The sequence below is a fragment of the Balaenoptera physalus genome (genome assembly GCF_965194825.1).
Source record: "Balaenoptera physalus genome assembly, chromosome: 15".
Lineage (NCBI taxonomy): Eukaryota > Metazoa > Chordata > Mammalia > Artiodactyla > Balaenopteridae > Balaenoptera > Balaenoptera physalus.
Window position 1 is genome coordinate 51,745,590 of NC_138894.1, and position 27,652 is coordinate 51,773,241.

Here is a 27,652-nt window from a genome sequence, read left to right on the forward strand (position 1 = left end):
TAGGATAGTAGTTGAAGGATAAGATTGGTATAAGTAAAGAATGTAGAAGACTTGTAAGATCTAGGTCAGGTTTCCTCAAACTTCCCTGAAGAGGAGAATCACCTAGTGCTTCTTTATTTTTATTTCTGTGACCCTATTCAGATCTACCAAATCATAATTTATAAGGGAAAGGCATGGCAATATATTAAACACCTTGACAAAGGGTTATGTTAATATTAGGCAAATGTAGGAAACACCAACCTAGGTTTTAAAGTTTCTGTTCTCGTATGTTTTGATTTTGGCCAGAGTGAGAATCTTACTGTTTTTGGTCCTCAGTTTCCTCTTCTGCATGATTTCTAGTGTTCCAGTTTTGATGTTCTCTGGTTTTATGAAAAGATACCCTGGGTCAGATTGCAGAAGACATTGACTTTTGGATTTTATCATAAAGGAAATAAAGAGCCTTTGGAAGTTTTAAAGTAGGGAGTGGTAAAATGACAGCAGGTTTGAAAGACTGTTTTGGGGTGCTATATAAGATAAATTGGAGAAGAACTTAGAGGCAGAACAGGATGACTCTTTTTGTGCCCAGATGTGCCTGAACTTGGCCTGAAGTAGGAATGAAAAGGAGGTGACAGGTTTGAGAAACTTAGAAAGGAATACTTGATATTTGACATAGATTTGTGGGACTAGGGTAAGGGAGGGGCTCAAAGGACAACATGAAATTTCAGTCAGAGTGCAACCTTGACAATGCTAGTGTCAGTAGAAATAGAGCTAAAGTAGGTAGAAATGATGCCAAGTTCTGTTTTGGAAACTTCAAATTTGAAGCTCAGAGAAATGACAGGCTTAATGATGAATGAAGAATTGGGAATTGAATGCAAAGTGAGACAGATGAATACTGTGAGGATATTTGCATAAAAAGAACAGAAGATTAAGGAAGGAGAGCCTAAAACCTGTGTTTTGGGGACATGCAGCACAAGGAGGGATCAGGAAGTTACAGTCAGAGCAGTAAAAGAAGCAGGTTAGGGCTGGTTCCCTGATATTAGGGAAGGAGAGGTTTTTCAAGAGGGAATGGATGGTTAAATACTAGAGAGAAGCCATTTAATGTGAAGATTGAGAAATGATTGCAGACCCTGTTGAATTTTAGGAATAGGTACAACACTACCCATTATTACTAGTGTTTTTGGGATTTGGCAGTTAACATACTGTAGGTGACCTTTGAGAGGAGTTTGTGTAGGATGGGGACAGAAATGTTTCTAGCATTTAAATACAGTTTGATTATACGGCAAGACAAAAACTGACTTTGGACCATTTCTGGAGCATACTTCTTGCAGAGGTTCTTGTAGGGCTCCCTTATCTTTACTTTTGCTAAGTCACTTTCAATTTCTTTCAAAGCTTAAGGTTACTGAGGATATGGGTAAAGGTGTACGCTCATACATTCAGGTAGAGAGGAGAAGGGGTCTTGGCTGCTTGAAATAAATGCCCCTGGGAATCCCCCCCCCCAAAAAAAAAATCCTGAGAAGGCAACTTGGGTGTTAATCAATTGCGAGACCTACTGATTGGAGGAAGTCTCCTGCTTTTCAGTTCTAAACTTAGTTGAAACCCAGCATTTAGTCATTTCGTTAGATATTTCTTCTAGATCTTGGTTTAGTAGTGCAACACTGTGTGTGTGTATGTACGTGTGTATGTTGTAGAAAATTTAGAAGGTCTGTGGAAGAATAAAACTATGACTTCACAGAGTGGTTTTGGTGTGTATTTCTAACGGTGTGTGTATGTGTTGGGGTTACGTATGGTACATTTTGTTCTGTAATCATTTTTCTCACACTAAATGGGGAAATACCTTTCATTTAGAAATATTCTACATTGTTTTAATGGGTGTAGTATTCTAAGTATGTACCGTTAATCCCTTATAGTTAAATATTCAAGTTATTCCTAAATTTTTTGCAAACATGAATGCTAAAATGAATATAATTGAATATAAATTATTGTTCTTATTCATAATTATTTCCAAATTGCTGGGTTATAGTATTTAGGCTTTTGGTTCATGTTGCAGAACTTCCCTTCAGAAAGATACAAATTATTTTGAGTAATGTATAGGAGTGTCTGTCCTGAAACCTTGGCCAAGATTAAGTACTACATATGCATTTCTGATGGTTTTAACTCTTTTTAAGATAGCTGTTTTGTCAGTTTTAAGTAAATTACTTGATGAGAACCAGGTTTAAATTGAAAAAGAGTAAATTTGTAATTTTTTTCTCCTATATATGGTTTAAAGTCTTGCATGGATAAGTAGTGGGAGCAATGGAAATATCTTCTCTGTTTTCTTTATTTACCCAAATCCGGGTACTCTTAATTCCTCGTCAGAACTTCTAACTGGTTTTTCCAGTAAATCCTATGTGTTAAGCCAAATTAATCTTCCTAAAGTATGGCTCTAATCATAGCACTTAAGGGGTTTTCCTTTACTTTTCAAATTAAGTTCATACTATCCTGGACTTTTAAGAGGCATTCCATGGTCTAGTCCTAGCCTTTGTAATCCCATCTGCCATTACTCTGTCTCCAGCCACATTGAAGGACTTGTTTCCTAAACATGCCTGTTCTTTGCATTTGCTTGTGTTTTTCTCTCTGTCTAAAATCCCCCTTCCCATTTCATTTTGCCCAAGTCTTGTCAAAGGCCCAATCCTTCCTGAAGTATTCACCTTCCAGGTGGAGGGAATCCAGTATTCCTCAGAACTCCTATCTCTTGGTTTTCATTTTGTGCCTTCTGTTACAGTTATATATCTATATCTATATATACATTACAGTTATATATAACTAATATATATGTATATAATACATGTAATAATGTAATATATATGTATATATGTAATAATATATATATATATATATATTTATATAAATAAATAAATAAATATTGGCTTTTTTTTCTAGTCTGTAAATTCCTTGAAGGCAGAAGAAACAGTGGTGGCCTTATCACTCGGTCTCCTCATTGACTCCGCACAGCTTTTCAACAAAGTGACAGGATGAGAACTTTGATGTTCAGCCAGGTTTACTCCTGGCCTTGAGCCTTATACATCCATTCTTGGAAATTTTTTAAGATGTTTTTTCAAATGGGAGAAATAAAATGGATCCCCTACCTTACCCCTTTTTAAAGGAGCAATTAAGTAACTTAAGCAGCTTTTGTAAATCCAGGATTTTTAGATCATACCCACAGATAAGACATCTTAATAGTCATTTATTCTTGTTTTATGGGTAGGGAAACCAAGAAAACTAAAGAGATTAAATTATTTGTTCAGGACTAGACAGCTAGTGGCATAGGGTCATTATCATGGATAATGCTCATTTATGTTACTGGATGTGTATTTATGTGTATATAATGCATATCTATTTAAATTTGCCTCATTGCTTTCAAACTTTTTAATCAATCACCTTTTAAGCATTTATGTAAGGTATTGCTAGACACTAAAATACTGTTGTTTCTCCTCAGTACCACGATCTTATATTTATTCTGTGTAGCTCAAAGCAATTTAAGATTAAAAAATTATTAAATGTTAATGTTACTTCAAGTCTATTGTTAAGAGTTGGCAATTGAGACAGATTTAGGAATTACTACTCTCAGATTACAGATTTGCCAAAATTCTGATTTTCCATAAGAATAGCTGTTGCTAGTGTATAGTTGTATATACTCATTTGTGTATTTTTTCCACTTAAATAATCTATAATTAAAATAGATTATTCTGGTCAGTGATGTGAATACTTTACCTTATTTCATTATCTGTACTATTAGCTATTTATTCATTGAGCATTTATACTGAGTGTGTGCCATAGGTGTGTAAGGTTATAGAAGTATAACTATAACTAGTTTACCTACTAGTGAAGTTGATTCTCTTTTTAAACTAGTAATTTGCTCAGACTTTTCCCCTATTCCAGTTTATTAAGCTTTTCAGGTTTATAGAGTTACGGAACAGTATGTTTTCCATTTAGTTTTTATTAGTAGAAAACAGGATTTTGGCAGCAATTTCCTATTTCTAAGGTTTGGTGCCTATTGTAATATGTGTATGCCAACAAGAAGTAAAGTTGGAAGTGGGAAGTTAGAATTATTTTCTGCTGTATTTTTGGTCATCTTCTAATAAAGCTGGAAATGGAATGTGGGATTAAAGGAAGTGTTGAAAACAACATGAACATTAAATAAATTGGTGTGGTGGTTATTGAACCTCACTGTTTTCTGTCAGAGAAATTTGGATTTTCCTAAGAAGGCAGCAACAATCATAGGTAGTTTTACCTTAAGTATATTGAGACATTTTCTACTTGAGGATACTTAATAGAAGAGAAACAAGCACTTAAAGTAAGCTCAAATTTCATGGCAAATAACGGAGGGGAAAAGATTTGGTTAAGACTGTCTTGAAACATAAAACCAACAGTTATGAAAATAAGTTTTAGTTTATTTTTAACAAAATTTAGGTTGTAATCACAGCTGTGCATAAGTCTTAGAATGAACAGAGATGAATCAAGATTTTGGGCTTTTTGGTGTGTATTTTTTCCTACAAAATTGTTTGGTAGCACAGCGTGACATTTTTGTGGTTGAATTTTCACAGTGGATCACATGTAATGTCCTTTCACAAAAATGTTCAAGGGTTTTAATGACTTTCCTGGTGGCTTCTCTTATCTTTCGAGGTCAGATATTCTGTTTTGAAGTGCCTATTGGACTGTCAGTCTCTTTTGGAGTAATTCTCCAACATCACTCAAAACATTAACTGTACAAAAATGCTACATTATTAGGAAGATCTGCAGTTCTGTGTTGTGGTTGATTTGTGTTCTCTTATCTATTAATATCTATCTATCTATAGCTATTTACAGTTTTAATTTATTATTTTCAGAGAGAGGGACAATTTAGATGGCTTCTAGGAACCACGATTTGCAATTTGAACAGAACATGATTTACTCCTATTACTGAATCTATGTTACTGGAATTTACTGGTGTATATATAACTCTGCTCATGGTGTTAGTTAATTACTTCTCTCTTCTCAATTATTTAAATTGGGGTTGAAACACTATTTGGAATCCTCAAGTAGGGTGAAAAGCAAACTTGAGTACTGATAAATTCCTTTAAATACAAAATATGTGGTATGATGGAAAGAGTGAGACCTTCACAGTCAGACCTGAATTTCAATCAGTAACCCTGCACTATTTATTTAATAATACTTCTAAGCCTTGGTTGCCTTATGTATAAAGTGCAGATAATAAACACTTTATAGAGTTGTTGTGATTAGTGATAATGTATGTAAAGTACTTGCACAGTTCCTTGCTCAGAATAGGGGATTACTAAACTTTTATAGAAAGGTTAAATATAGAATTTATGCTAGTTTTATGTGAAATGTTTCTTCCTAAGATGTGTGGTTGTTGAAATGGACAACATACTGTAAAGTTGTCAGAAGTAAGACAGGGAAGATTTAGTGATGAAAGAGACAAGGACCTGAAATTGTATCTTTTAAAAACTCTAGCTGCAGGATGAGGAGAGATGGCCAAGAGAGATGCTGGTTTGCCAAGTATTTGGTTGAGATACTTTGTAGCAATACTAGGTATCCTTCAACCTGAAACTTGCTAACTGAAACCAAGTTAGCAGTGCTTTCAGAGAAAGTTGAACTCACCTTTTAAAAAATCAGAGGTTAGTTAAGCATCGTATTTAATATTTGATTGCCTTGCTTGACTTTATCTCTTCAGACATTACTTTTATTTAGTGTGTTTAATTCATCAAGCATTTCCATGTGTGAAATCTCCTTTCATTTTCAACTAACTTGTTAGGTGGCTATCATTTTTCTAATTTTACATGATGGTAAGAAGGAAGAAATAGAACTCAAGCTCCTCTTACCGTGTTTGCTGAAAGAGTTAAGCTCCCGCTCTGCACAGATATTTTTGTGGACCATCACCTGTCATTTTTTAGCCAAGTGAATGGTTATCATATGGAGATAAAATGCTTACTATGTGGTAATAAATGATCAACTCTGAATTCTAGTCACTTTTCCTGGCAATTGGGAAGAATTTGATTTAAGGATTGTGATTTCTAATAAATACATAATTATTTATTAATATAAAGACCATGGTTGTGAAAAATAACAACTGAAAATTTAGTATCATTCTAATATTTATATATTTATTTATTAACTTCCTTCTTAACTGCCTTTCTCCCTTTCTCATTCTTCACCTGACTTTATTAAAGAGAACTTAATATTTGCTTTTGTTTAGGAAGTAGGCATTTTACTGCTAGCTGTTCCTTGTTCTCTCAGTATTTTTGGGACCACCTAGTTCAATGTTTTTTTCCACCCAGACAAAAGATTTAAAAATTGAAACCTGACTTCAGGCTGTTCAAGGAAGAGCTACAGTAAGAATTTGATTTGAGGCAAAATGTAATTGGATGGCTCCTGCATGTAAGACTGGCACTATTTTTAGCTATGACAGATGACAGTTTATGATTACCAGATGTAGGCAACTCATCTTACTCTGCATTGGTCCAGAAGTGTTTCTTTTGAATAAGAGATTATAGTGTACTGAATTATTTTAAATTAAAATTTTAGTTTGATAAATTGCTACTGCTTAAAGCACTATCAAAATAAAGATTTTTCACATTTTCATTTGGAAAACAAAAGTGGAAGCACTGCAGGGAATAAATCACTTTTTTCTAAGTGACAAAAATTTGTTTAAATTGATCAAAATTATTTTAGTAATCCATAAGCATCCTCCATTGTTATAAGAGGAAAAAGTACTGTTAGATTAATTTCAGATCTTTAAAAGGATATTTCATGAACATTTTATTTAAGAATAAAGTTTACGTCACAGTAGGTTGCCTTGCATGATTAACACTCCATTCTGCAGTGTAGAAGGAAACTTCAGGAACCTTGAAGGTTTAAATTTTCCTTGTACAAGCCCTTTGTCTTAATTTTGGTTTCTCAAGAATAAAGAGCCCATTGAACTCTTCCTTCATAAACAGAACTAATAAAGTGATTACAGAGGAATCCAAAATTAGCATTTTAGTGACCCTATAGTTCTTATTTAAAGATGTCCTTTATTTTAATTTGAAAATATTACAGTCTTTAATTATTCTTAGAAATAGAAACATTTTAATCTGGCCACTATTCAGACAGTGCAGCAAATTTAATGAAGCAGGTAATGAGAATATAAAGATGCAATGCATTTAGCAGCCCTTCAGGGTCTAGTAAGGAGAGACAAGCCTGTAAAACAATATTTACTGTTTTATAAATTATCTGAAAGCATTGCTATTTGTTATTTAATAAGTGTGGATATCTGATGGTAGTTTAAATAAAACAAATGTTAAATCCAAAGCACAGAAACATTTTTTGAATAATTAGGATTAGTGCATGCTTTAAACTGGCATTAAGTGTGCATTCATTGTAATCAATTAGTAATATTTATTGAAGGTTTAGTTGGTTCAGGCTTTGTGCTCAGCTCTGGAGATGTTGTAGGTAGTAAGATAACATGCTGTCTTCTGGAGCTTACAACCTAGCAGAGAAACATGTTTAAAATAAGTAATTTTTTTTTTTAATTTTTTAATTAAGTGTACATACAACTCATTGACTTTTAGTATATTTACGGAATTGTGCAGCCATCATCATCATTTAATTTCAGAACATTTCCATCACCCCCCTCCAAAAAAAAAATCTTAAACCCATCATCAGTCACTCCCCATCTCTCCTCCTCCCAGTTACTGGCAACCACAAATCTACTTTCTGCCTCTGTAGAACTGCCTATTCTAGACACTTCATGTAAACAGAACCATACAACTGTGTAACCTTTTGTGTTTGCCTTCTTTAACTTAGCGTAATATTTTCAAGGCTCATCCATGCTGTAGCATGTTATCAGTACTTCATTCCTTTTTATTGCCCAGTAATAGTCCATTGTATGAATATTTTGTTTATTCATTAGTTGATGGACATTTGGGTTGTTTCCTCTTTGGGTTATTATGAATAATGCTGCTGTGAACATTTGTGTACATAGATTTTTTTCTGGTCTTTTGGTTGGAAATTCCTAGGTGTGGAATTGCTGGGTCATATGGTAACTCTCTGTTTAACTTTCTGAGGAATTGCCAAACAGTTTTTCACAGTGGCTGAATTTTACATTCCCATCAGCAGTGTAAGAGGATTCCAGTCATCATCACTCTTACCAGCATTTGTCACTGTCCATCTTTTTTATTTTAGCCATCCTCGTGTGTCTGAAGTGGTATCTGATTGTGGTTTTGGTTTGCATTTCTCTAATGACTAATGATGTTGAGCATCTTTTCATTGCTTACTGGCCATTTGTATGTATTCTTTGGAGAAATTAATATTCAAATCCTTTGCCCGTTTTTAATTGGTTTGTCTTTTTATTGTTGAGTTGTAAGAAGTTTTTATAATATATTCTGAATACAAGTCTTTTATCAGATATTTAATTTGTAAATATTTTCTCCCATTTTGTGGTTGAACTTTCACCTTGATAGTGTCTTTTAAAGCACAAAAGTTTTTAATTTATTGAGGTCAATTTATCTGTTTTTTTTTTTTTTTTTTAAACTGCTTCTGCTGTCGGTGACATATCTAAGAAACCATTGCCTAATCCCAAATCATGAAGATTTATACCTATTTTTTTCTTCTAAGAGTTTTGTACTTTAAACTCTTTAGGTCTTTAATCCATTTTGTTAATTTTTGTATATGGTGTAATGTATGGGTGCAACTTCAGTCTTTTGTAGTTAGATATCCAGTTGTCCCAGCACCATTTGTTGAAAAAACTATTCTTTTCCCCATTGAATGTCTTGGCATCCTTGTCAAAATCAGTTGACCATAATGTAAATGTAATTTCTGGACTCTTAATTTTGTTCCATAATCTATCTGTCCATCCTTCTGCAGCTACCAAACTGATCACTGTAGCTTTGTTGGAAGTTTTGAAAAGGGGAAGTGTGAATTATCCAACTTTGTTGTTTTTCAGAATTGTTTTTGGCTATTCTGCATCTCTTGCATTTCTGTAGGAATTCTGCAACTGGTATGTCAGTTTTTGCTAAATGGCAGCTAAGATTCTGATAGAGATTGCTCTGTAGATCAATTACCATTTTAATAATAATGCCTTTTAATCCATAAACATGGGATGTCTTTCCATTTATTTGTCTTCTTTAATTTCTTTCAACAATATTTTGTAGTTTTCAGTTTGAGTCTTTCACTCTTTTTAAACTCTTTTTGATGCTATTGTAAATGGAATTATTTTCTTAATCCATTTTCAGATCGTTTGTTGCTAGTATAGAAATACAATTGATTTTTGTATATTGATTTTTTTTTTTTTTTTTTTTTTTTATCCTACAACCTTTCTGGACTTGTTCATTAGTTCTAGTAGCTTTTTGGTGGATTCCTTAGGATTTTCCACCTACAACATCATGTTATTTGCAAATAGAGATTGTTGAATTTCTTCCTTTACAATCTGCACATCTTTTATTTTTTTTCTTGACTAATTGCCCTGCCTCCATACCCCCAGGACAGTGTTGAATAGAAGTTGAAAGAGGGGATATCCTAGCCTAGTTCTTGGCCTTAGTGGGTGGGAACGCTTTCAGTCTTTCATCATTAAGTATGATGTTAGCTGTGGGTATTTTGTAGATAACCTTTATCAGCTTGAGGACATTCCTTCCATTCCTATTCTTAGTTTGTCAGGTGTTTTTATAAAGAAAGGGTCTTGGATTTTGTCAGATGCTTCTTCTGTGTTTAGTTGTGATGATCATGTGGGGTTTCATCCTTGATTCTTTTAATATGGTGTATTATTGATTGGTTTTCGTATGTTGAACCAACCTTGTATCCCTGTGATAAATACCACTTGGCCATGGTGTATAATCCTTTTTATGTGTTGCTAGATTCAGATTGCTAGTACTTTGTTGAGGATTATTTTGTCTGTATTCATAAGGAATCTTGGTCTGTAGTTTTCTTTTCTTGTGATGTGTCTGCCTGATTTTGGTATCAGGATTGAGCAAACATCTAACTCAACTAATAGATGTAAATTTCTTGATGGATATTAGAAGCAATAGTATTACAATATATTTCTCAGAAAGGGTTTTAATAAAACTTTATGACTCCCTCCATTGAGAATCAACAATCCTGGATAAACTTAATCTTCCAAAGTTTTTTCATTTAAACCAGTTTAAGGAATCTGAGACCTGAAATATTGGTGAGCATCAATTAAGGTGGCTAGAAACTAATATTTCTTCATCCTTACAGCTTCACTAACAATTTCTTAAATTCCTTTACAAAAAAAGATTGAAATCCTTCTATACTTTGCGCAATGACTGTGATAACAGTATAGATTGCCTCTCAGACCTTCCTATTCTAGGAAATATTACTTTTGTCTTACGTGTGCCTATCAGTACCTAGTTGTCCTGTCTCTCTTGACTCTTCTTCCCTTTTGTTCCTCCTCTGTGCTTTAAGGCTCCACCAGGGCATCCCTGGGGTTTATTTCCACAAGACTCTCATGGTATCTACTTTGAGAACTCTTGTATAGCTATTTACGTATTTTCATACAATATGTATCGACTTGCATACAAGATTTTCAGAGCTCTTCCATTTATTGAAAAGATCTCATTTCTAGGAACCATTTAATAGGTGGAAAGGAAGTAGTAGGTTATGGTTTACTGTACTTTCATGCAGTTAGATTTATATTAGGCTGCAGTCACTGAATACTGCTGGATCATATACATGACTATTCCCATATCATCAACTTTGGGGAAATTGACTTGATTATACCCAAAGCACCAGAATTTTAACTATCAGCTGTATGTAAATATTAAGCTAGCAGGGAGGGTATTCTCTTCCCAATAGGAAAGCCTACTGGGAAAACCACACTCTTAATCAGATTCACATGGTTCTTAAAAGATGCTTTCAACAGCTTGATTAATTATAGTTTTCTACTATGGAAACATACAGGTCAAGAATATTGGAATAGAGCTCTTTTCTCCTTTTTGGATTTAACTGTAGGTGAAGTATATACATTAAAATTTACAAGTTCCTTATTAATTAACCTATCTTGTTAATTTTACTTTCTTCTTGGCCTTTATGATTCATCTCACATGTAATAATTATCTGCTTATACTCTGCCTATTCATTATATGTGCAAATGTGTAACATTTTGAAGGACTTTAATGTGCTGAGCCTTTAATTTGGCATCATACATGAGGAGTGTGAGTTTCATCAATAGGAAGCCTGTGTTAAAAATTCATGTTCTACCACTTATTAATTAAATGATTTGGGTCCAGTCATGTAAGAGCTGGCTCTCACTTTCTTGTCTGAAAGCCTGCCTCATAGGGTTTTAAAAATTGAAAGAGGTAATGTCTACAGACAGTATTTGGTATAATTTAAGTGCCCAGTAAATGTTGACTCAGGAAATAAAGGGATATGTGGAGAATGTAGATCAGCAACCTGAAAAACATTTCTCAGGCGTAAAAAGTGTATAGCTTTTCAGTCTTTTTTTGGCTCCTCTCATACTGTTGTCATAGTGACATAGTTCATGATCGCTTGAAAAATTATAGGAATATGAATTTGTTGTTTTCCTAAAGCTTTAATAATGTTTGACCAAAAAAGAAAGAGTTTCTAGGAAGGTTCATTTCAAAAAGACTGATATAAATAAAAATATTTAAGCCTCCCTCCCCCCAGTAAATCTAGATCGAGAAAGGAAGCAGATATTTTAAAATTTATTTGGCACAGATAATACAGCATTAAATCTCACTAATTTGGACGCACTGACTAGGAATTTGAATGCAAGATTGATATGTATCTTTGTACTAACTGTGAATCATGTTAGTTTCTGTGAGTCTAGAGGAAGTAGAGCCTCATCCAGAGTTATACAATGCAGAGCCAGTACTAGGATGTGGGTCTCTTGAGTCCCAGTCACTGATATTTCCTTGTACCATAGCCATCTATATAGAAATCATAGACTACTTATAAATAATTCTTTATCTAGCCATTGAAACTGTTCAAACAGTAACTCTATTTTATTAGGTAATTTGGTTAGACATTAATATATGTTGTATATACCTCTAAGTCTAAAGTCATTTTTTCATAATCAGGTTTTACTGACTAGTTTTCTTTTTAGCATCTTTATTGGAGTATAATTACTTTACAATGGTGTGTTAGTTTCTGCTGTATAACAAAGTGAATCAACTATACATATACATATATCCCCATATCTCCTCCCTTTTGCCTCTCCCTCCCACCCTCCCTATCCCACCCCTCTAGGTGGACACAAAGCACGAGCTGATCTCCCTGTGCTATGCGGCTGCTTCCCACTAGTTATCTGTTTGACATTTGGTAGTGTATGTATGTCCATGCCACTCTCTCACTTCGTCCCAGCTTACCCTTCCCCCTCCCCATGCCCTCCAGTCCATTCTCTACGTCCGCGTCTTTATTCCTGTACTGACTAGTTTTTTATGATGGTAAGGAATAGTGAGGATATCTGCATTTATTTTTTATCACTAATAGGGATTTTGAAGGTTAATGTTTTAGAGCACTTTGAGGACCAGACATTTTTACAAAGGAGGGTTTTTTTCATATAAAAGTAGGTTTGGGGTGTACCATACTTGCTCATTCTTCTAGGTTGTCAACTTTTAGGTGCCCTGTAATAGTGAAAACTTAGATAAGTTTTAAAATCCTTTTCCATGTGGTTTATAAAGTAACATGTTTGTGACATAACACAGCAATACAGTTTATTTAAAGTTACTCATAGGTTGACATTTTGTTTTCTTTTTCTTTGTATATTTATTATTTAAATACCTGGATAAGAAAGGTGATAATGATTGTGGTGGTATTTATAATAATAACAAAAAAAATAACAGCTTTGACATTTATTAAGAATTTATTATATGTTATATACTATATTAAATGTATTATATTCATTATCTGATTAATGAAGAGTTTTGTTAATTCATTATCTCACTTAATCCTTACAGTATCTCAGTAAGATCATTCCTATTTGTATACATATTTTATAGAGGAAGAAGCTGAAGTATAGAGGGATTTAGTGACTTGCCTGAAGTCACATAGCTAGTATGTTATGGAGCCAGTGGTTGAGTCTAGGTGAGTCGCCTCCGGAGTCTAAGTGCTTTGTCTTGTATGAGCCACTATTGTGGGGCACAGGGGAGCCTCCAGGAAAGAATGTTACCAAAGGCTGACTTTGTCATTGCTTGCCCTGCCCTCTTGCTGTACGCTGCTTAAAGAAAGAAAAGAAAACGACATTAGTTATTAGAGCCCTTGCTAGCAGACCCTTATAATTAGGCCTGTCCCTATAGGTTTTCTAGATTCCTACCCATTCTTCAAGACCCAGCTCAATATGTCTCTTTCACAGTCTCTTAAAATGTCCTCCAGTCTTTTTCCTTTTCTAAATTCTCACAATAGTGTGATATTTATTTTAGAATTTACTGATACTGTTTTCATGTCTTACCATCTTCCTAGAATTATAGTGTTTTAGAGTTGGACAGGGCTTAAAGAAAAGTCCACGTCCCCATTTTCAGGTTTTTAAATTCATTCTACTAGGTTGAATTTTTTGAACAGTATCAGCTCAATGAGTGCTGAATGTCAGAAAACTATTAGCATTGCTGTTATTTCTTTATTCAGTGTTTATTATTCATAGTGTAGATACACTATTTCTGGTCCGGTCGCAGTTGTGTTAGTATCTTGGTACAGTAGTAGAAACTAGTTGAATCGAACAAAACTGATGTAGATGTTTTCGGCAGAGTTGGAGCGAACTTGAAATAGGGAAAACTTTAATAAATAATTGAAATCAGAGTTTGAAAACAAAGCCGTAAATCATATATAGGATGTTAAATTAATAGCATTCAAATCAAATCCTATTTAGGAGAATGGAATAAATGTTCCCTAAACATAATAAATGTTGTTGAACCCCTGTTATGTGCGACACACTGTGATGGGCAGTTAAAATATCTTAATCAGTATTCAAATGATATTTGCTAATGGGAATTTAGGGCTTCATAATAATATCTAACATTTTACAGTTCACATGCATAATTTTTCCCACAAAAGTACCCTTAACAGTAAAGGAAAGTCAGATACCTTCAAGGACCTGGGGATCAAGACCAAAGCAGCCCCCAGAAATGTGATTTTTCTTTGTCACCTCCTTCATCTTGAAAATGAACAACTATTTAAAATTGTACTCGAGAGTATATCCATATTTATTTTACTGTAAGATTGCTCCCCCCACCCTAACTGTCCACAGTCCAGAAGGAGATGAATTATGTTTAGCCTGTGAATTCAAGAGCCCCTTGACACACTGCAGAATTCTCCTTGGGTTGTACCATAACCTAATCTTGAAACCACAGGTCTGGTTATTTGATCCCCACAGTGGCCTGTGTCCATGGGCCAAGAGCAGACTTGCTAGGTTAGCTTTGTCTGACTCCTTACTATTAATAAACGTTATATAACACTGCAACACATTTTTTCTTTGACACCTAAAGTTTTATGGCATTGCATGTACCTACTCCTAGAGGGAAATAGCTTTTTGGGTAATCTAAAGGCTGTTTCCCTCTGTTATTTGCTTTGCAGGAAATTTTTGTTTAATGATAGCCAAGTTAGGTTACAATTTTGTTAAGTTTCTCAGAGATCTTTTAAAAGCAGAGCTGTGAAACTCATCTGTGTAGTTTTTAGTAAAGTTTTAGTTTCTTGGCATGTTTTGAATTAGTGATTTTTCTGCAGATAAATATATTTTGGGTCAGTGAAGTATCTTATTTTAGTGAGTGCATAAGATACTTTTTCTGTTATTTGAATATATATATCATGCATTTTGTGAAGGTAAAAACCCTCAAGATGATTTTTAAGAAACCTATTGTTTTAGATTAGGCATCCTGCTGTGTTGGGCTTGAGAGATTTAATAATCTTGTATGGCCAGAATGACTTGGACATGTAGGAAACAGATTTGAATGAGAAATATTTTATGGTAAGTGGAAATCAATATAAGGTGTTATGCTAATATACAGCTTAGGGTGGGTTTAAAATTTAGCTTATAAAAGTTAATCTTTCTTTAGTATTTTAGGTTTTGGTTTTGCTTTATCTAGAGGCCTTTTTACTTTTGTGGGAGGAGTAAATATAAATGTGCCAAATAAAAATGGGTAAAGTAATGTTCTAATTTCAGATTTCTTCTTTTTAAATTTTTAGTTGTTGACCTTCTCTACTGGAGAGACATTAAGAAGACTGGAGTGGTGTTTGGTGCCAGCTTATTCCTGCTGCTTTCATTGACGGTATTCAGCATTGTGAGTGTAACGGCCTACATTGCCTTGGCCCTGCTCTCTGTGACTATCAGCTTTAGGATATATAAGGGTGTGATCCAGGCTATCCAGAAATCTGATGAAGGCCACCCATTCAGGTGAGATGTTCGGAAAACAAGGCACGTGTTGGCAGCACTGTAAACAAGAGTACTATTGAGACTTCACTCTATCTGTAGAGTTACAGACATGCATTTTTTACTGCTAAAAGATAATTGCAAATGTTTGCTGAAAACCTGTACCAAAAGCATCTGCTTTTAAGATTTCCTAATAGTCATTTCATAGGCTCATGATGGAAAAGACTGGGTTTATGTATCATTTGCCTAACGCTACTACTTGTTAGTAATATTTATTTATTAGAAGTAGGTATTGGTTACCTAATTTTACTTTTATGGAAGCTGTATCTTTTTAACATGTTTGGGATTGGTGAGAGTTATATTTTCTTTATTGCTTACGTTTTATGCTGTCTGATATTAGAAATACCTTTCTTTCCAATAGTATGTTAATGTTTTTCTGTTATGCTTCCTCATCATGTCTATGTCTTTTCTTACCATTCCTTCTCTATCTAGTTTTTTCTTCTCCTTCCCTAAGGCATTACTTTTGTATTATCCTTTGGATAGCTCCTTTATTTCAGCATCTCCTTGTCTCTAAACTGTCATCTTCTTACCTTATTTTGACAAGTAGCATTATCTCTCCAGTTGCTAATGGGGTGGACGCACCTCAGCTTGGGTCTTCCGACCTCACTTCATACTCATCACGTTCCCCACCCTCACCTCCCTTTAAAAATTGAGATAAGTATAATTCACATACTGTAAAATTCAGTGGCTTTCAGTATATTCACTGAATTGTACAACTGTCACCATTTCATTCCAGACATTTTCATCACACCCAAAAGACACTCTGCATCAGTACCTCTCGCAGTCACTCCCCACCCAGCCCCCCATAGCCACTAATTCATCATGTCTTTAAATGAGTCTTTTATCTCAGACTTGCCAATTTCTATCAGTTAACACCACTATTATCCTAATTTCAGGCTCCTGGTTTTCATGAAACTCTATGAGAATAGATACTACTCCATCTTACAGATGGGGAAACAAACTTTGAATTCAGTAACTTGAAATTGCAACTTCAAAATAGCAGAGTTATATCATGCCACAAATCGTAAAGGAATATGATTTTTAATTAGTTACACTGAAATATATAAAAACATTGTCAAGCCAACAATTCTAAATTATCTATAAATTTTACATACTGTTTGATTTTTAAAGAAGACGTTTAGAAGAAACTAGTGATTTCTTTATTCTTTATTTCCTTAGAAACACTGTCCTTAGCTCAAAGGCCTTTTATGGTTATTATAAAGTAAATTCAGCCAACATGCCAATTTAACAAGCCTTCTGGACAGTTTTCCAAGTTCTCCAGTCACATTAGTAAAGTTATATCATACAGTTCTTATGTAATAACCTGTGGTCATTGGAAAAGAGTGACGACTGTGCTGGCATTGCATTAATATCACATAAATGCCAGTTGAATGAATGTAAATACCCACAGGGTGTCATTGATGGAGAGTGCTGCCTTTGTGGCCTGCTGGCCAGGCATCTTGTCTTAAGCAAGAACAAAAGCAGTGGTACAAAGAAGCAGAATACCAGCTAAAAGTTGTATCAGCCACTTTTCTATATTTCTTAAAGCTGCATAAATAAATTTTTTGCTGACTTAAGGGTAGGTGTGAATGTTTGATCGTTTTTAACTTGATAATAATAACTTGCTATTTGTTGGCTAACAAATAACAAGCGTCCTACGCTAGACATTGTACTAATGAAGATATATTCCTAGTCCTTGACAGTTTATACTCTAGTAGAAAAAAATATACAAGTATACACATGTTTATATTTCAGGGCTGGATATGGTAATTACTATAAGAATAATACAAAAGAACGCATTGTTAGAGTTACATAGTAGGGTCAGGAGAGGCATCATGTATGGATGGAATTTGAGATGGTGCTTACTGATGGTGTGCTATCTCCAGAGGTGAGAGGAGAGCACTGTGGATTGGGAAAACAGTGTGAGGAACAAAACTTCACATTAACATGAAAAATGTTTGGTGAATGGCTCAAGTTTGAGCTACAACATTGTAGTGAGAAATAAGGTTGGAAGGATTTAGGAGGGCTGTGGTTGAAAAGTTGGAACCATAGAATCATAGAATGTTGGAGTCTGAATGGATTCAGGAAGTCTGTTTTTTAATTTTGTAGAGTTGGACCCATGACCCAAAGAAGTTCAATGCCTTTTGCAAGGTATACATAGCTAGGTGGTAGCATGTCTCCTAATTCCCACCTGAGTTCAACCTAAATAACACTATCTAGTATAGCTCAAATAAAACGAATCTGGCATTGGCTGAAGGAGTGAATCAGAAGATAGATTAGAGACTGGTTTGGACACTGATAGACTATTCCAGTTTTTAAATAATGAGCACTTAAACTATAGTGATAGTATAGCGAATGAAAACGAGGAGGCACATTTGGGGCATATTTCAGGGGTAAAACTATGAGACAAGGAGTTATCATAGAGGACTGTAATTTCCAGTGTAACTAGGGTCCACGGATATGGGGAGTTTTTGAGGAGGGACTGGGTAAAGAGTTGCTTCCAACAGATAAGAGAGAATCCTTAGCACTTCTGATTGCTCTAAGATAAATGGCTTCTTTGAAACAGTAACTAATGAAACAATTCCTTGCATTCTTGCCTACTTGACTTGTTCCCCCCATTACAGTTGTCTTCTTAAATTTAACAACTCCAGCTAGATCTCAGTATAGATTGGGGCATCTAAATGGACAGGAACTATTGTGTTCTACTGAGATTGCCTTTTGACTTTTGGCAGCCGTTTCACAATTGGGGGCTTGACTTATTGGATAGTTTCCCGTAAAGATTAGGCTGAGAGAGTATAGTATTTGGAAATGAGTAGAAGTTTTGTTAGGAAAACTTGATGAGATAACATTATGTGCTCCTGAAAAAACCAAATCCATAATAATAACTACCATTTATTGAGTGCGTCTTTGTGCCTGATTGTGTTAAGCACTTTACTCACTGAAATCTCAAGATAATCTCCATTGTATAAGTGAGGAGACTGAGGTTAGAGGGATGACTAAATAACTTTCAGAAGTTACACAGCCAGGTAAGTGGTAGAGCTTAAGATTCAAGCTCAGATAGGTCTGATTTCAAAGCGTATGCTTGTTTTCTATACCTGCGTTATCAATGAAATACCCCATGCTTGGTGAGTTTTTACATTGTGCTTAATTTGGAAAGAGTAGGCTTCCATGGTAAAATATTTTACTAATGTCCTCTTTTACAGATATATAATTGCTGATTGACAGACATCCAGGGAAAATCATCCAGTCAGTGACAGTTATGATGTGTTTTGTTTTCTAGGGCGTATTTGGAATCTGAAGTTGGTATATCTGAGGAGTTGGTTCAGAAGTACAGTAATTCTGCTCTTGGCCATGTGAACTGCACGATAAAAGAACTCAGGCGCCTCTTCTTAGTTGATGATTTAGTTGATTCTCTGAAGGTAAATTTACTTGCTTTCCATTTTTTGGCATACCCAGAATTTAATATCAGAGTTAAGAGAGTAAAATTCTATTTTCTATATTAAAGTAAATGATAAAGATGTAATGAAATCATTACTGTAAACTTGGGTTCCAAAATTCAGAATCTGATCAAATATTTAAGATGGAGGAAAGACAATTCCTTTTTAAAGGAAAATGTTATAAATTCATACTTTTGGAAATCATAAGGATTAAAAGTGAGAAGATTAAAGAGAGTGTTGACTGTAAGAATAAAGATTATCTAATAGAGTTATTACCAGATATGATTTCATCTGCTTGACTTTGTTTTAGAGACTAGGACTTAATTTCTTAGCTTGTGTGTGATTCATACATACATATAAGCTATTTCATATTTTTTTATACTTTCTTGGGATCTTTATTCTGGAAAAACCTTAATATTCTGAAACACTTGGACTAATCACCAGTTGGTAAACTTCGGAATTTTCTTTAGTTTTTGGATCTTGCTACATAGCAGCTGTTAGAGTCTCACCTTGCAAATCAGCTCCCCAAAGTTCAGACTGATTTAAAGCAAGCACTGAACTCGTCACGTAATGTGAACCCCTAGCATTGGGACTTTAGTGCTTTTCCTTTATGTGGAACCTGCCGTTTGTGTTGTGTGTATTATTGCCGGTGACTTAAGACGGACTTGTTTCCAATCTAAGTCTGGGTAGAAATGTACTGTGGTAGTAATTACCATAATTTCTCTTTTCCAATAGATATGTACAAGTTTGCAGTTTATTGTGCAAACCAAGGATGTCATAGCAACTGGATGATTGGGTCTTTAGATTCAGTGAAACAATTTCTGAACTGGTCAGAATAGGTTTAAATGCTCAAAATGCTTTTGACAAATATCTTAGCCTTAATAGGCCAGTAAATGGACATTATTTTCAGCTGTGTGTTTCTCTCAGTCTATTAAGGCTTGGAATGTCCGTTACTAATAATATTAATGGTAAATAATTTAGTTTCCTTTTATTATTATCTCTTTTGTGTAGATTGCTTGCATTTAGTGACTCATTCTGTAGTAGTGCTTTGAAATAATCTGATGTCAGTCTATAAATAAAAAGATCATAGTTATGTCATTTGGGATGTTTGATTAGTTTCAAAAGGGAACAAATAATATTTGGGAGTAAATCAAATAGAACCTTGTACACATGGGTCCTAGAAGAAACCAGCTCCTATTTATTGAAGTGATATTCACAATATATAGCTTGAGTGCTGGGGTAGAACATGTTTGAAAAATTATTGAGGGGAAGGTACTAGTGCAGTTTAAGATGAAGGGTTGTGTGGGTAGGAGTTGATTGAGAAGAAACATTGTAAATAGTGATAACAGAGCTTCAAACAGCAAAGGGCCATCTCTGAATTTGGCAGTCAGAAATTGTTGCGGGGGCTGACTTCAAACAAAGGCATCATGAAACTTGATTGAGGAGTCACTGTTTTGATAGACTTAATAAAAACTGCAACAAAAAGAAACTAAAAGTCATCATGTTTGCAGCGTATAGCAGTGAAGGTAGCTATGTATGTCTAATTTAACATTTTTCTTGAGAGAAGAGGCATTCTTGAAGATATGTTTAAAAAGAAAACAAATTGATCTGGGAATGATTCATTCATTGTATTCCAGTTTTTACAAATTACAATTTAAAGTTTCCCCGTGTCTTTAATCAGTTGAAAACTTATTTGTACTTTCAGAGTTTATTGTCATCTATACACAGTCCTCTGTGTAGACGGTTATATAGGTGTGGAAATATTTGCAAAGGCTAAGGAAGTGAGAAAATGTTAGAGGAGGACTGATTAAATACTTTAGAAAGCGTTTAAAATCTTATTTGCACAGGTATTTGAAAATAGAATATGAGGAAATTTTATTAATAAATTACATTTATGAGATAATTTCTTTTTGCTGTTAAATCTCATTTTAAAAATTTCTTTTGAAAATTACCTTGGGTTTTTGTTTGTTTTTTTAAAACAATTGTGTTATTATGAGGAAGCTAGCATAAATGAGAGAAACAACTTGGTAAATTCTTGTCTTGAGTGATTTTGCTAATTTGAAAGTAACGGGAAGCGGCACATAACGAGATAGGTTACTTTCTGGAATGCTTTATTTTTATGAGTTTTTCTTATATTTTTAAAACATTCTTTGTTTCTTAATATTGGGGGAAAAAAGAGTTGCATTAGAAGTGTAGTTTACTACTTTTTCTCCTTAAGGATTAGAAAAGAGAAAAATAAAACTTATTTGAATGGTTTTCCCGAGTAGTGTTTTTGGCAAGCCCAGAGCTCAAGGAAAGCTGCTTGGTGACTTCTCCAGATGGCAATTCATTCAGGGCTCCAAATAAATAACAGTTGTTTCAGCATATTAACACTTAGAATGAACTTTGCATTTAGGTCTCAAAATCTGTTGAGGCAAAGAATAAGGTATGGTGTTAGTCTTATTCTCCCAATGCAAAACCCTCTGATAATATACATGAAGGGTCTTCCTAGATGAACTTTGTGGTTCTTTGTGATTCTACGTGGGGGGACTTTTAAACCTTATGTCATTGTGTGTGAGTAGTATAGATTTCATTTGTTTCTTTTCACTGAATTAAGGGTACTATAGAAACACAGGATACTTGCTTAATATGTCTTAATTGGAAAAAGCTGAGAAAAAAACACTTGTCTCTTTTCAAAATGACTGAATAGTATTCTTTTTCTAGAGAGAGTTCCTTGAGCATTTGCCACTCTTATCCCCCATAGTTTTTGTACGTATAGAGAGCATTTTTAAAAAGAAAATTATTTTCCCTCTAACTCTGCTACTTTTTGCCTTTTAGCTACAGCAGTTGGCAGGAGAATCATATTCTTCCTCCCTAAAGCAAGCAAAAATGGTTTTTGCAGTTTTTTTTTTTCTTTCACTTTTTCAATGTAAAGGAAAAATCAATTTGCTCTGTTAAACTGATTTTATTTCCTTATATTCAGATTTTAAATTTGGAAAGTTTGCTAACAAATAGCCCCAGTCTCTCCAGTTTCCAGATGAATTTGTGATCTTGTTAAATAACAGAGTTTTAAAAAAATTTATAGGATCCAGCTTTTGATTTGGATTTCTTTTATCATATGGTTCATAGCTAGGAAAATGGAAACCACCCTGATTTCAAGAAAATGCAGTGGGAATTAGTCTCATTTATAAATCTTTTTTCATTTAGAAAATTGACATTGTATCAAGCTCTGTGGCTTTTTTAAAATAATAGCTTTTTAAAATTTGAAAGAGGTTTCTCTATAACTCACTGTCTTTATAAGTATTTCATGCCCTCAAATTTATATAATCTACATTTCGAGATTCTGGGTCATAATTACCACTACTTCTATTTGAAACTTTCTTCCTCAGAAGTTAAAAAATATAGAGCCACTATTCTTACCATGTGAAATTTTTCTTCTTTTTGCTTATTATCGTTTTTTTGGTGCTGTGTGAGAGAGGCTATTCTATACGTTATTCTAAAGAAATAACCAAACCCCAAGGTTCATCAGGCCTGTTGGAAAAGATTTGATGTGAGGTAGTGGTTCATCATCTGTGCCTGGTCTAGATCTCTTTTTGGTGGTTGACTTGGACAAATAAAAATAAGACATGTTCTGCAGATTTCTCCTTTTAAATTCTTGTGTACAGTTGACCCTTAAACAATGTGGGGATTAGGAGCACTGACCCTCCTCACAGTTGAAAATCCATGTACAGTTTATAGTTGGCTCTCCATATCCCCAGTTCCTCCTTATCCAAGGCTCCTCTGTATCTGTGGTTCCTCTGGTATCCCTGGTTCCATATTCATGGATTCAACCAACTGTGGATTGTGTAGTACTGTAGTATTTACTATTGAAAAAAATATGCTGACAAGTGGACCTGTGTAGTTCAGACTCTTGTGTTCAAAGGTCAACTGTAATTGTTCCATTTGTTTTGCTTCTTTGCAGTTACCTGCAAGCTTCTAAATCCTAGAAAAGTTTTCAACTGTCCATAGATTGAGCAACAATCCATTTCCCAAAAGATTAATTCTAGTCAAATATTATGGGCAAAATCACTGAAAAAATATTTCTAATTCCATTCAGTAGGATTTATTTCAGACACTAGTGTAAAATTTTACCACAGGCAAATGTTTTGATCAATCCTCAGGATTTGTTTTAAAGTGGGTTTGTTATGTTGCATGCCAGACATAAGGTAAGGGAAGGAGAATGAATGGAAAGGGAAGTAAAGGAGGAGTGTTCTCTAGTAAAATTAAGCTGTGAAACCTGTATATATGTCCTTTTCTTGACGAACCTAGTGTATATCACTTTATTAGTCTCTGAGAAGTCCAGAAGAGCCCGGATAACTTTCTTTAACCTAGTGATACTCGTCAACTGTGTTTAAATAACCCATTACCACCAGAAAACTAGTATAAGATAGTTGAACAAATTTAAACCACCTAGTTGAGGTTTAATTCCATTTCTGTGATTGACCTTCTGTATAAGCTGTCTTTGAAAGGGGCTCTTGTTGTAAAACAATGGTTCTCAGTCTTGGCTGCACATTGGAACCACTGGGGAGCTATAAAATTTAATAATACTTGGGAAGGGGAAGGGCTGGGGGTCCCATCCCCTGAAATTGTGATTTAATTTTTCTAAGGACACTGCTTGGAGAACACTGTTTTTAAAAGTTATGCCTTGAAGCTGTAAACCCTGGGCTATAGTTTTCCCCCTACGCTTACTTCTGCACCCCTTTTATTATAAAAGAAAAGCATGTGACAGTCTCCGCTGGGCTCAGCTTTGGGACTTCTTGAGTAAGGCTCAGCTTTAGTAGGGGGTTCTGCCTTTTGAAACCTCAAATCCCAAGAAAAAGTCTAATACTTTTATTTACTAGATACTAAGACTAGGTGTTTTCGGCAGAGGTTCTTATTTTTCTGTCATATGGCTTTGGGTGATAAAGACTGGATTCTTTATGACAGTAGTTCTGTGACTTTCAGTGAAAATATATGTTAAAATTATAAGAAAATTTTTAGCTATGGTTGTCTGATCATCAGGTAACCATAATGTTCCAGAATTCAGTCTGAAATCTGAAAGTGAGCAAAAAAGGCCTGAATTCCAGAAATAGCTGACCCAAAAGGACATTAAAATCTAGCCCTCAGGCTCTTAGGCATTTATTAACATACACATTTTGACAGTTTCCTTTCTGGTTTCTTTGGCTCACAGAAAAATTAGACAGGAAATTGGCTGGGGAAAATGTTATACTAATGAATAAGGCTGAAGATGTCAAAAGTCAAATGATTTTCCGTGTTTAAAACTTCAGAAAAAGTTTGAAAGTGTCAGAATTGCTAAAGTAATTTCTGAAATTCTGTTAAACACCCTCCACCCGTTTTCCTTAAAAATGCCTCCCCACCCCACGGAGACATCATCTAATAAAAAAATCTGCAGAGCTTTTCAATGAGATATGTATGTGATATGCACTTAAATTGAATTCCCTATTCCCCTGGACAAAAGACAAACAAGACATGGCCCTTGCCCTCTTCTGGTAAGTATTTACTAGACCTCCATTGTACTTTGCCCCTCTTTCCTCTAGTCTCATTAGTGCCTAAAGAGAGATGAGCCTTTGACTTCCTCAGTTAATATGCATTGGCTGCAGTGTTGCCAAGAATTTGCCATGGAAGAGCATAGAATTTGTAGGTTTAAAGTGTTTATTGACCTTTTCCCTGCCTCTTTGTAATAGCGTGCACATTCATGACCATTAATAAATGATTACTCTGTAAATGGTTTTACTGTATAGCAGAGCAGAGATTATGGAGTCAGATAAACCTGAGATCACTGTCACCTCTAGTCTGGCAACTTGCTTAATCTTTCTGTGTCTTGGTTTTTCTCTTCTATGGGGATAATAACAGTATTTAACTTTTGGGGTTATGATGAGATTAACTGACCTAATGTATGTTCAAAAATATGTTAGCTGATGTTGTTATTGACAGTTTTAGTAATTGTGCAATTGCTAGATGCTGGTTCTTAACTCCTTTCTCTTCTGATGGTGTGTTCTCTGGAAACCCTTACCCAATATTTTTGTTTTGGGCCCCTGAACTGTTAAATTTTCTCCAAACTTAGCTGTAACATTTAAAAATTCTGTGATAGCACATAAAAATGTGAATTTCTGGTCTCTTTAAATGGGAAAATTTGGCAACATTAGCCTGGAATACTTGCTTGGCAACAGTCTGTGGAGCTGGATTGTGTGTGCTCCTTGAGAGGGAGAATGCACATATCTGCCTCAGTCCTTACCAGGGCTCCCTCATGTGTTTATGTCACCTGCCTGGCCCCATAGACGTTTGAAGCCTCTCTCCGTTCCTCTCTTTGTGTCTGGATACTCTGGCTTTTAGAAAGAGTGTCCTCCAAGAGGCAAGTCTAGTGATATTTGAGCCCCTTAGATCACCTGGGTGTGAAGGGTTTCTTTCTTTGTGGCTTTGGAGTGCAGCCTTGTCGGTGACTTAATGACCAAATTAGGACTTATTTCTAGCTTGTGTGTTAGTTTCTGAATTTTGTCATGGTAAGGGTGTCTTTATTGCTAAAGCAATTTCTTCTAAAATGTAGAAGGTCGACTCTTCCCTGTCGACTTGTGGGTGGTGATGGATGAAAATAGCTCTGTTGCTCTATGGTAGACTTGCTCAAGTGCAGCAGTTTATATTTAGCTTTTGCAATAGGAGTCTAAAACTGTGTGAGAGGGAAAAGGCTTGCTAACTGGAGTCATGCTTCAAACCTTTCTATCAGTGGTTTCATAGCGGTTGCAAAGACCAGGGCAGCATTTAATTTTTGATTTTCAATTGATGAGTGTTAAGAAGGCTTGATATTTGCTCACTTGAACATTAAATTCAGTTGTAGGGGTAAGCAGAGTGTTGCTGTTTGTAGAACTGACAGTTGCTGCAGGAATCCAAAGGGTCTTCCTAACCTGCAGTAAAGATAATGACTAGAGTCTGAATACTTTAATTACTGCTCCGTACCCAGCTGATAGTAGGCATTCAATCAGATTTTGTTGAGAGAATGAACACATGGACAAAGATATGCTTTAGATAAGGGTAGGCAAACTACTGCCTGTCTGTCCCATGGCCTGTTTTTGTACAGCCTGGGAGCTAAGAATAGTTTTTATGTTTTTAAAGGATAATACTCAAAGAATATGTGACAAGAGATCCCTTGTGGCCCACAAAACCGAAAATGTTTATTATCTTACTGTCTTTCTTTACAGAAAAAGTTTGCTGGTAACTGCTTTAGATGATGGACGTGCTAACTCCTCTCTCCTCTCCTTCTTTTCATATATACTTTGTTATTGGTACCTAAATAGTTGTTGTAGATGGTGGCATTATGGTGGTATGTTTGTGACCTACTAAATATGGCAGAGAGATTGCCAGACACATGAAGGCTCTCAATAGGAAGCAAAGGATCTGCTCCTGCTGAATGCTGAATAAAATCCTGACTGACCTTGTGTCTATAAGTCTTCAAGAACTGCTCTGAACATGGCATTGAGTTTTTACTATATGATGTCACCAAGAACTGGAAGAAAACTTTGAAATTCTCTTTTTCAACCATTCATGAGTAAACTAAAGTATGGAGAGGAAATAAAGGACTTCTCAAAATGAAATCACTTTTTAGAAACAAGGCCTTTCCCAAACTGCTGTATTTAATGATTAAAAAAAAAAAAAAATCCCAGATTTTGAGACCAGATTACTAAAATAGGAGAGTTTAGTCAGTTCACTGCAGTCCCCAGTCCCCTGGAGGGGACAGTGAAATATGAAATATGAGTGAAGTATTACCTCAACTTGGGCAAGTTACTGCACTCTATTTTTTTAGTGTCTGCATCTGCTGTGGTAATGATAGCAGTGCCTACCTCATAAAGTTATTAGGAGGAATAAATGAGTTTGTATTTGTAAAGCATTTAAAACAGTGCCTGGCACTAATATGGTAAGAACTGGATTAGTGTTTGCTAAATAAATAAAGAAGGCAGTGGCTAAAAGAATAATAACGGCCAATTTTATTAATAGGTATAAAAGAGGAGTCCTCATTCCAAGGGGTCCTCATTGGCTGTTAAAACATGTATCACTGGAGAGACAGTGCCTCTGATCCTTAATAAAATGCTAAAGCTGATATTTTTGGTACCTGAAACCTAGTCTCCCTGATAATAAGTCTTCCTGCACCATTATTGCTTATTCAGATGTCTGAGATTTTAATGTCTGAATTATTCAGCTCATACAGATCTTGAATCACTTGTTAGTACTTTAAAATCAGTTTTAACATAGCTAATTCTCATGATAGCTTTCCAGTCTTCCCATTTAGAAGCTAAGTGCTATGGAAGAGCTGGAGGGGTAAGGTGGTGTACCTTTGGTATGTTTTCTGATCTCAGAGAAAACAGAATCAACTGTTTGGTAGTGTAGTCCAGAGAAAAATGAATTGAGTCTATTAATTGTTTTAATTAGATTCAGAAATTCCTGAATGGAGACTGGCAACTTAGAAGTGAAATACCCATATTATTTTACCAAGTCTCCAAGGAGTATGCCTCTAGTAGTTTGGCATTTAGATGGGTTGTTTTTATTTGAAGGCTTAATTAAGAAACTTTACTTGGGGACTTCCCTGGCGGTCCAGTGGTTAAGACTTTGCCTACCAATGCAGGGGGTGCGGGTGGTTCGATACCTGGGCGGTGGAGCTAAGATCCCACATGCCTCCTGGCCAAAAAAACAAAATATAAAACAGAAGCAATATTGTAACAAGTTCAATAAAGACTTTAATGATGGTCCACATCAAAAAAAATCTTAAAAAAAAAAAAAGAAACTTGAATTTTGTTTTTAAGTGGCTAATGTTATTTTCTTA

At 35.0% G+C, this 27,652-nt stretch overlaps 1 protein-coding gene across 5 annotated transcripts in view; it reads left to right on the forward strand.

Annotated features, from left to right (window-relative positions):
- The window catches only part of RTN4 (reticulon 4), a 67,548-nt gene that overhangs the window by 37,464 nt on the left and 2,432 nt on the right, over nt 1–27,652 (forward strand). For all 5 annotated transcript variants that reach the window (XM_082426249.1, XM_082426248.1, XM_082426250.1 and 2 more), the window contains 2 exons: nt 15,145–15,352; nt 18,669–18,807. In XM_082426249.1, the coding sequence (XP_082282375.1) occupies nt 15,145–15,352; nt 18,669–18,807 (347 nt within the window). The remainder of the gene's footprint in view (nt 1–15,144; nt 15,353–18,668; nt 18,808–27,652) is intronic.